The 11,345-nt window shown below is 40.7% G+C and overlaps 1 protein-coding gene across 24 annotated transcripts in view; it reads left to right on the plus strand.

Moving 5' to 3' along the window:
• The window catches only part of PPIP5K1 (diphosphoinositol pentakisphosphate kinase 1), a 39,604-nt gene extending 28,651 nt beyond the window's left edge, over positions 1–10,953 (plus strand). For all 24 annotated transcript variants that reach the window (XM_070423823.1, XM_070423833.1, XM_070423842.1 and 21 more), the window contains 3 exons: positions 185–322; positions 6,527–6,640; positions 8,970–10,953. In XM_070423823.1, the coding sequence (XP_070279924.1) occupies positions 185–322; positions 6,527–6,640; positions 8,970–9,877 (1,160 nt within the window). In that variant the 3' untranslated portion in view covers positions 9,878–10,953. The remainder of the gene's footprint in view (positions 1–184; positions 323–6,526; positions 6,641–8,969) is intronic.
• Positions 10,954–11,345: the final 392 nt, after the last annotated feature.

Below are 11,345 nucleotides of genomic sequence, written 5' to 3' on the forward strand. Positions count from 1 at the left end.
AGGTGACAGAAATAGACTTCTATTGGGGCTCTAAAGAGTTCCCTCTCATGAGAATCTTGGATTCCCCACACTCCAAAAGCCATCAACTCTTCTGATGGCTCTCAGGGACTCTCCATGCTTCCTTGGCCAGTGGGGGTATATCTGGCAGGAATAATATTGACTTTGCCCATCTCTTTTCTAACAGGATTTGAAGGGTGCTCCATGGTGCCTACCATCTACCCCCTAGAAACGCTACATAATGCCCTTTCCCTGCATCAAGTAAGTGAATTCTTGAGTGGAGTCTGCCAGCGCCACACTGATGCCCAAGCACAGGCATCTGCAGGTATGGAGAATACTCTTGTTTTGTATCCCTATGTCTGCTTTCATTCCCATGCTTTCTAGAACATGAGTAAAAAATTAAAAATATAGGCACTCCAAATACATACAAAAATAGACTTGAAAAAAGATGTTTAATTATAGGCCAACTCAAAATAATAGAAAAATCATTCCTTCCCAAATTAATTTATAAATTTAGTGTGATCCAATAAAATACTGCTGGTTTTCTAAAGTCAGACAAATCAATTCTGAAGTTCTCATTGAAAAATAAACAAGCAAGAATAGCCAAGAAAACCTTGATTTTAAAACATTATATAAAACTTTTATTAAAAAAGTGTAATATTGGTATATGAATAGACAGCAATCAAACAAAGTAGTAAATTTAGAAATAGATGAAGTTAGCATTTCAAAATATTGGGGGAAAGATATACTTTTTAATAAATGGAGTTGGAACAATTGAATATTCATTTGGCAAAAATTAAAATTGAATCCATACTTCATGCTATATACCAGTATAAACTCCATATAGATCAGAGATCTAAATGTAAAACTTAAACCATGCAATAGGTAGCTCCAAGGGCTTCTCCTTTTACAGAAACACCAAAAAATCAAGCAAAAACTGATACAGTCAACTTTATCAGAACTCTGGAAAATAGTCAAAGGTTTGCAACCACCAGGAAAATTCTGAATCAAGAAGGAGGTAACCTAAAAATGGCAGGAAGCTTTCCAGTATTTTTACTTGACCTCCTCCCACTCCTGTCCCCACCTTGGTAGCAGTCGTGAACATGGCAACCCATGCTCTCAAGGTGGGACCCTAGTCTCTGGTTCCAGAGGGAGCAGAATAGACTTTATTCTCCAAGATGTATATTCGTTCTAATCTGTGTGGGGGCTACCTGAAGGACTGACACAGGGTGCTTACCTTTGTTGCACCTAACTTGGAACTCACTCAGTATATAAATGTGGCTATGCAGAGGATATTACTTGAAAACACTGTAAAGCAAATGAACATGATGTCTGGGACAAAAATTATAGTTGAGGCAAACAATAGGCATACGGAAAACCTGGGAAGAGAGTTTCTTTAGGAAATTAGTCATTCAAAAGCACCCACATATACTGGTAAATTTAAAAAGCTATGCACATTCCTGGGGAAGGACACCTGAGCATAATATACATGAGAAGACCCTAACTCTAGATTCAACAGAAGCAGAGAGTGAAAGCTAAGGCAGTGTTGTAAATAGTCTGGCTAAGGAGTACCTCAACATAGAACCAATCTGCAAACATTGTGAGAACTCCTCTCTCCTTTCCTCCTTTCTACTCCTTTTCCTCCTTCCCCCCTCTCTCTTTTTATTCCTGATATATTCAAGGAAATTCTTATCAGAGCCCTAGCTGAACATAAACCAAAGTAACAAAGATTTCACAGACTGCACATGACAAAGAAGACAGACTTTATAAAAATAGTTTAGGAAAATCACTAAACAGTCGCCAGTGTGACTCAGTAGTTGAATGCCAACCCATGAACCAAGAGGTCACTGGTTCAATTCCCAATCAGGGCACATGCCCAGGTTGCAGCTTGATCCCCAGTAGGAGACATGCAGGAGGCAGTTGATTGATGTTTCTATCTCTCTGTCCCTCTCCCTTCCTCTATCTCTAAAAATCAATAAAAACATATTTAAAAAAAAAAAGAAAATGAAAAATCACTAAACAGCTGTAGATCACAGCAAACAACAAAAAGAAACCCTGAGGGGAGAGGGGCAATTTGATTTTCAGAGTTAATACATTATAATAGTAAAAATGTCCTTTTTTCAACCGAAAGAATTATATAATATGCAAAGAAACCAGACAGTGTGATCTTTTCACAGAATAAATTAACAAAAATAATCCTTGAGGAAACACAGACATTAGACTTTCTAGACAAATATTTTAAATAAGGAAAGGAAACCAGGTTCAGAGAACTAAAGGAAATCAGGAGAATGATGTCTCAACAAATAGAGAATATCATTAAAGTGATAGAAAATCTCAAAAGAAACCAAACAAATTCTGAGGCTGGAAAGTATAACAGAAATGACAAATTTGCTAGAGGATTTCTTAGAAGATTTTAACAGGCAGAAGAAAGAGTCAGCAAACTTAAAGATAGGTCATTTGAAAAAATATCCAGTCTGAAGAGGAGAAATTGAAAAGAATGAAGAAAAATGAACAAAGCCAAAGAGATTTGTGGGACACCATGAACATACCAACATGTGCATAATGGGAGTTCTAGAAGAAGAGAGAGAAAAAAGGGTAGAAAAAATAATTGAAGAAATAATGGCTGAAAACTTCTCAAATTTGATAGATACAAATATATACAACCTAGTAGTTGGAAGATAAATGTAAAGAGAGCTACTCTGCGACACATTTAAATCAAGTTGGCAAAGACAAAGACAGAGAAAACCTTTTGTTTTGGTTTGTTTTTTGTTAATCATCACCTAAGGATATTTTTCCATGGATTTTTTTTTTTTAAGAGAATGGAAGGGAGAGGGAGAGACACAGAGAGAGAAACATGAATGTGAAAGAGACACATTGACTAGTTGCCTCCTGCACACACCCCAACCCGAGCTGGGGACCAAGCCTGCAACTGAGGTACAATCCCTTGACCAGAATTGAACCCAGGACCCTTCAGTTAGTAGCCAATGTTCTATATACTGAGCAAAATCAGCTAGGGTGAGAAAGTCTTGTGGCTCAGTGGTTGAGTGTCAACCCTGGAATCAAGGGGTCATCAGTTTGATTCCCAGACAAGGCACATGCCCAGGTTGCAGGCTCAATCCCCAGTTGGGGGTGTGCAGGAGGCAGCCAATCAATGATGTTTCTCTCATTGATGTTTCTTTCTTTTTATCCCTCTCCCTTCCTCTCTGAAATCATTCAGTAGTTTAATTTTTAGTGATATTGGTACCATTTTAAAACTATATTTATAATAGAATAATGCAAATAAGATAAGTAATTATGTTCATATTACTAGGAACCAGGGTTTTCAAGGTATACAAGTACAAATTCAAAAGATTTTTTAAATGCTGTCATTTTACATTGGAATTGAAAATATCAGTATGAATTCAGGGTTTTTTAGTGCTCTTTTTAACGTTATGCATTAGCAGCGGTAGCAATGAGCTCCCTTAGTGTATAGATTTTGGTCTCTACATATCATTCACCTCTACCAGGATTCCCATGGGAAAATGACTGCTTCTTGGTCTAGTGAGTGTTTTTTCGTCTTTCTAAAAAAAAAAAAATCACACACTCTCCCACCCCTACCCGGAGCCTCTTTAGGCATTTTTTTCCCTAGTCACCCCCACCACACAAAATTTTAATACCACACATATACTGTGTATTTATGTATGTATTGTGGCCATTTGATGGACACAAATCAATAGAATAATATCTAAGAATATTTTCATCCTCACCAAGAACTAATTTTGTTGAGACTGCATGGTCTAGGGCAGTGGTCGGCAAACCGCGGCTCGAGAGCCACATGCGGCTCTTTGGCCCCTTGAGTGTGGCTCTTCCACAAAATACCACGTGCGGGTGCGCACGTATAGTGCGATTGAAACTTTGTGGCCCATGCGCAGAAGTCGGTTTTCGGCCTGGGTGAGTCTATTTTGAAGAAGTGCTGTTAGAAGAAGTGAGGGTACATTTGCTGAGGTCGACCCCTCAGATTGAGGACGTTTTTAGCAAAGGCCAGCTTAGGAGTACCCTAATTAAATTAATAACAATGTACCTACCTATATAGTTTAAGTTTAAAAAATTTAGCTCTCAAAAGAAATTTCAATCGTTGTACTGTTGATATTTGGCTCTGTTAACTAATGAGTTTGCCGACTACTGGTCTAGGGCAAGGAAGGCACAAGGTGATCCTGAGACAAAAGCAAAGAAGCCATCAAGCCTGAAGAGGCTCCCACTGACCAGACTGGAATATTTTAGCATTAAAACTAATTTGTGCCGAAACCGGTTTGCCTCAGTGGATAGAGCGTCCGCCTGTGGACTGAAAGGTCCCAGGTTCGATTCCAGTCAAGGGCATGTACCTTGGTTGCGGGCACATCCCCAGTAGGGGGTGTGCAGGAGGCAACTGATCGATGTTTCTCTCTCGTCGATGTTTCTAACTCTCTATCTCTCTCCCTTCCTCTCTGTAAAAAATCAATAAAATATATTTAAAAAGACAAAAAAAAAACAAAAAAAAACCTAATTTGTGCCCCAGCTGGGTTTGCTAAGTGGTTAAAGCATCCGCTTGCAGACTGAAGGGTCCTGGGTTTGATTCCAATCAAGGGCACGTATCTGGGTTGCAGGCTTAATCAAACATTGATGTTTCTCTTTGTCTTTCCTCACTTTCTCTGTCTCTCCCCCTCCCTTCCATTGTCTCTAAAAAAATCAGTGGATAAAATATCCTCAGCTGAGGATTAATAACAACAACAAAAATAATAATTTGTAGTAATTAATTAAAGTACACTGAATATATAAAAAGACACAAACTCATAGTGAATCTTACAAAAAAATACAATAACTATCATCTGCAACTATTGAAGAATACTTTTCACCAACTCTTTCCTCTGAAAACTAAAGGGAAATAAACACATCCTATCTTTTCAGTAACAACTGTAGTTCAGTGTAATCAAATAGTCCCAGTTGAAGAGGGAACATTCTTCTTTACAGAAAATATGCCAACTAATAAATATTAAAGGGATTGATAGAATTAGAAAATAAACATTTGACACCCCTAATAAAATAATTAAGAATCATCAATGGATACTAACACAATTAGTTGAAATGTTGGTGGGTTTGCATGGTGTCAAAGGATCACCTCTGATCAGAAAGGGGAAACTTTAAAATGGTGAGATTTTGTGGCCACCACTTTAACCCAATTAGTAAATTTAGTCTTACTTAGTAGGACAATGAAACATTATGTGCCTATAATATAATATAATATAATATAATATAATATAATCCTATATAATAAAAGTGTGATATGCAAATCGACCGATCGACTGAATAGCAGAACGACGATCTGGATGACCATCAGGGACCATGCTATGACACCCACTGGTGCCAATCCAGCCAAGGCGGGTGCAATGCGATTGGTCGGGGGCCCGGCCATCGCCCCATGATTGCCCCATGATCCGCCCCGCAGAGGGAGGCCCAGGCCACCAGCTGGCCGACCGGTGGGCTATGGTGGGTGGGCAGGGCCTCCCGATGATTTCATGCATCGGGCCTCTAGTATAATATAATATACACAGGTATTGCCAAAGTGATTTAAACTGAATAATCTAATGATGCCTTTTATAGCTAACTTCCAGATTATAGGAAATACAAGGGATGGTGAAATGAGTTAAATGATTTTATGGGGAAGCAATCAGATGAATCGAGAATGTGGGAAATGACATTCTGTGAGACAATTGACTGTTCTTTTCAAAAAGTCACTGTGAAAAAAATAAATGGGTAGGAGGGCACTATCTAGAATAGTAAGGTCCAAACATGTATGGTTTATGTTTGGACCTTACTATAAAAGAAATTTTGGGAGTAATAGGGGAACATTTTTTTTTTTAATATATTTTATTGATTTTTTACAGAGAGGAAGGGAGAGAGATAGAGAGTTAGAAACATCGATCAGCTGCCTCCTGCACATCTCCTACTGGGGATGTGCCCACAACCCAGGTACATGCCCTTCACCGGAATCGAACCCGGGACCTTTCAGTCCACAGGCCGACGCTCTATCCACTGAGCCAAACCGGTTTTGGCTATAGGGGAAAATTTGAATATGGATTGGGTATTACATGATATTAGGGTATTATTTTTTTAATTTTGTTAGGTTTATTAGTGGTATATGGCTAAATAAGAGAAACTCCTTATAATTTAGAAATGCATATTAAAGTATTCATTATGTCTATTATTTATTTTAGAGAACTTCAGCACCAAGAAATAGATGAAACAAGTATGGCAAAATGTTGACATGTGTTAATGTGTTAAATATAGATGAGTGTATGAATATTGGTCATACTAGTCTTTAAATGACTTTTTAAAAATATATTTGAAAATATTCATTATACAAAGTTGAAAATATTAAAAATGGTTTGTGTGAAGGATGCTTCTTCTCAGCCTGAGAAAATGTACATTGGTTTTTTCTTATGTTGAGAACCTGTGGCACTTGGATTCTTCTTCATATGGTTTTTTTCCTTCCCTCTCTCCCCCACCTATCCAGCCCTCTTTGAGTCTATGCACAGCAACCAGGCCTCAGATGGCACATTTTCCCCACCCCGTACTCTTCATTCACCTACCATGCAACTCCGGCAGCGCTCTGAGAAGCCCCCTTGGTGTAAGTAATCCTTTTGGAACTGCCTAGACAAAGGCCAAGAGGGATGGAGGAATTGGTGAGTGAGAAACCTGTCCCTTGAGGGAAACCAAGATGAGAGTTGAAAGACCAGGAATACAGTCAGGGAAGCAGTTTCATCTGCCTCTTCCAAGATGAAGGGAGGATCTGTTTACTGTATCTTATCACCTCTGCCTCCCACACCCCTCTATCTCACTGGGGAGGCTCCTAAAAGACAGTGGACCAACAGAGGGTCCTTAAGGAAGACAAGGTGGAAACTTCATTCTTCTCAGAGCGCCATGTAGTTTCTACAGCTCCTCAAAGCACAGGTGTCTTGGAAGGAAACCTGAATATTTAGAAAAGCTGGGGGAAGGAAACTAAAATCTGCTACTACTTTCAACTTTTTTCTCAAGTTGTCTGTTCTCAGGTGAGGTGATGCTTTTCCCCATCTCTTCTTTATCATCTCTAGCCTATCGCTAACTATCCTTGTGAACAGCGGGCCACAAGGAATCCTTAGAGTAACAGCAGGGAGGGAGATACCTGTAGTAATCAGGGCCAGAGACACCAGTGATGGAAAATCCTTTCTTTATTCATCCTGCCTCCAAGGAATAACAAAAATCAAACATGCCTTTCACTATTTTACTTGGGTAGGACTTTAGCAAAGATTCATATTTCAGCATTGCAGTAAATAGTTGTCGAATTTTGCCCTTCTCCTGGCACCCAGTATGCAGAAGAAACTTCCTAACACCAAAAATTCTCCCCCTGGATTTCAGATTATCCTACATTCACCTTGTCATTGTCATTGTCCCTTTTACCTGTCTCCTATAGCGTTTATGGTTCTCTGTCCCCATCTTGTCCCTCTCCCGCTTTTATTTCTGTTTGACCTCTTTGATTTGCCTGAATCAAACCACTAAGTGAGTATAAGGCTACTTCTACCCTTGAGTGAATTCAGCTTACAGCTTTTTTTTTTTTAATCTCAGTATCAGGTGTATAGCCTCATTGGTAAGCATTTTCAGGGTCTGTCTCTCTGCCCTAAATAAGCCTTAGCACAAAACCATGTTCCTCTTCTTTTTCTACTTGAAGCATGCCTCCTGTGATGCTTTACCGAAAAGAGGTTACTGGCATACCTTAAACACAATGACTGATTGCGCTTTTGTATGCTTGTGCTTGCCAGCTTTCCCAGATTCTCTTCGATTATAAGATACTCAGATGTCCCCTATTTCCAAAAACTATAATTATTGATGTCAGAGTGCTTTAAATATAAAGTTACAATACCATTAATAAATATAATATTTACAAAGGGAAAAGTAGATTAATCCCCTACTAGAGGTTAGTGAAGAAGTAGAGGTTGGGGTAGGAATTGTCCCACAGTGTAATTGAAGATTCTACGGACTTCATTTTACTACTGTCAGGATCTGGGAAATTAGTTTTTATGATATTAACAACCCTGTAACATCATATGTCCCAGTACTTAGAAGGTCTTCACTTTGAATCCATGGATGGATTTCAGGGTAAAGTTTATGAACACCAGGAATCATATATAAAGATTAATGTGAATATTCACATGTATATTTTTCTAGGAGGATAATACATAACTTTCATTAGAGTTTCAAAGGAATCAGTGACACACACACACACACACACACACACACACTCCGCAAAGGTTAATTAAGAACTGCTGCCATTTAGAGATTCCATGGGGTTCTTCCATCTTTGGGTAAATCATTTTTTTTTTATTATTCTGATTCACAAGGTTTTTCTACATTCTTCTGCTTACTTATACCTTGGGCTATAAACAATGATTACCTCTGCCTCAGAAATACATTGATTGCTTTAAACAAATGATTCTTAACCAAAGATGTGCATCAAACTTAATTGGGAGTGTTACATCAAAATATATTGCCTTCATCTCCCTCTCCACCCCACACCTTTACCCTAAACCTAAGAATTAGAATCTCTGGAGATTCTGTGTAACCCCAATTATGAGCCACTGGGATAAAGTATTCATATGTTTTCAAAGTATGAATAAGGGATCAAGAAAATTTAAAATTTGGATAAGGGTACATTTGTAAAAGAACTGGATGAAGTGGGCCTCAGCACTTTCTCCTGAAGACTTAGATGTACCTTAGTGCTACTCCTATAGTATATGTTAGGCCAGAGCAACAGTTTCTGAGCTGGGCTAACTTGGGAGTCTGCATAACTTAGAAAGAATTCAGACCTTCTTTCCCTGCGACATGAGTAATATGGGCCATCTGTCTGGCACTTGAACTACATACATAGAGTAAAGCCTTCTCTTCCGGCTTGCCTGACGTGGTCTTCTGACTTTGCTTTACAGACAGCAGTGGCCCTTCCAGCACTGTGTCCAGTGCTGGTCCTTCCTCCCCTACTGCAGTGGATGGTAATTGTCCATTTGGCTTCAGTGATCAACCCTCCCTGAGTTCACACATGGCTGAAGAATGTCAAGGCCCTGGGCTGCGCCAGAAGATCCCTGGGAATGGAGCACAAGAGCTCCTTATAGAAGGGGAGCAAAAGTCGTTTGAACCAAACCAGTTGCCACAGGAACCACCTGTGGAAACCAGCCAGCCATGCCAGGAAGTTGCTGAGGAGGTCAGCCAGCCATGTCAGCAGGCCCCTGACATTAGCCAGCCATGCCAGGACATCCCTGAAGAGGTCAGTCAGCCATGCCAGGAGGTCTCTGACAAGAGCCAGCCATGCAAAGACACCCATGATGATGTTAACCGAACATGCCAGGAGATCACTCAGATCAACCAACTGTGCGAGAAAGTCTCTGAGGAAGCTTGCAAGCTTTTCCGCGAGAACCCTGAGGAGGTCAGCCTGCCATGCCAAGGGGTCTCTGTGGAAGTTGGCAGGCTGGTCCATGGGTTTCCTGAAGGGGTTGGTAGCCTGGTCCAGGAAATCCTTGTGGAAACTGGCAAGCCAGCCCAAGAGATCCCTGAGGAGCTCAGCCAACCATGCCAGGAGTTCTCTTTGGAGGTTGACAGACTGGCCCAAGAAGCTCCTGCAACCAATCTGTTGTCTCAGGATATCCCTGAGGTTGATACACCATCCCAAGAGTTCCCTGGGGAGGGTGATCTACAGGTCCAGGAGGGCCCTAAGGAGGTTAATCAGCAGTCCTGTGTGGTCCCTGAGGTCATTGACCAGCTCCCTGGAGAGGATGTTCCCCAAGCCCAGTATCCATCTAGTGATCCAAACCCTCACTCAGAGCCAGTCTCTAGTCCATGACCAAAACTTATCCCTTCCACCAGCAACATGTGATTAGTCATTTTCTCATTGATGGTGTTATAATATACCAGCCATTTGAGCTAGCAACTCTTTCTGTTGGCTAACTCACCTGCCAGCATAAGGCCTTGGATCTTACCAGAGGTGTCTGAGGAAGCAGTCCTCTTGACATGAGGCATACCTGTGCTGGAGCTGGCTTGGTGAGGGGCCCATTTCGTGTTCAAAGCAGCCATTGACTCCTCACCAAGCCATTAGACTTGAATAGGATTTCCTTTAAGGGGTGGTCTGGTCTATCATTACACAGCCTCCTCTGAGCACCCCAGGAAATTCCAGATTGTTAAAGGAAATGCCTCTTAACTGCTGAAGACACTGTCCCGGGACAACAAGTGCAAAAGGGGATGCCAAGGTCTTCACTTTTCTGAGGAAATATTCACAATGTCTCAAAGTCCTTTAGACCATATGTGCATTCATGGGGACTCTTGTCTTGGCTAGCACTCCTCAGGTGGGTCCAGGATGGCTGTCTGAAATGTCTTGGAAAAAGAGTCCCCTTACTAAACAAACATCCATCATGGCCACTAATCTTTAGATTGGGCTTATGGGTATTTCCATATCATCCCCAAGTGCCCTCTCTGTTCCTGTCCTGTGGAGAGGGCAATAACTCAATGGAAAAATAGGTATTAGATTGCTGTGAAAATTTCAGAGTAACTACTTAAAATGCTTTTGGGGTTCTTGACCAATCTGTGAAGCGAGGCCTCTTTTGTTGTGGGGCTTTTTGGCTTAGAAGATGCTGTAGTAGAGAAAATCAGGTTCTATTTTTAAGCAATCAGCAGAGATAAATATTGTACAGACATGAGCAAAGATATATATATAGTAGTGCCAGGGACAGACTGGCCAAAGAACACTCTAGGGTCTCCAAGAGGTTTGTCCTTATATCATTGTGTCTTTAGGGCCAGGTGTGATTATGAAGCTAATCCCAAAGATGTGGGGATGGGAATGGGGGTGGGTAAGAGGGGTAATGCTGCCATTAGAGTGGGGGTCGGAACATTATGAGTGCTCAATAAATATGAATGAGAATGGTAGAGGTGGTGATGTCATTGTGAACTCAAGAATGAATGTGACTCTTAATCAGATATGTAACTGAATTAATCTGAACCAGTCAAAAGCTTTTGTAGTTGAGCAGGAACAGACTATAAAAATATACAGATCAGACATCCCAGGAGGTCCCTATGCCAATCAACCCACTATCCCAAAATGTCTGAAGTGAGTAGTGTTGTGGGGGACAGAGGTTCTGTCTCTGTGAAACACCAGAGGGTACACAATGCCTTTTCACCAGCTCCTTGGAATCACCCTCTTAAATTTTTTCTTCTGATGCTTTGGAGTGTCAGGAATTAAAGAGGTTATACTCTCTGTTTAACCCCTTGACATCTTTACATCGGGAGAGCCCAGAACACTAGGAGGGCTGGAATACCCC

This window comes from Myotis yumanensis, unplaced genomic scaffold (genome assembly GCF_028538775.1).
Source record: "Myotis yumanensis isolate MYYU_CA2020_CCGP unplaced genomic scaffold, mMyoYum1.0.hap1 SCAF_1, whole genome shotgun sequence".
In the NCBI taxonomy this organism is placed as follows: Eukaryota; Metazoa; Chordata; class Mammalia; order Chiroptera; family Vespertilionidae; genus Myotis; species Myotis yumanensis.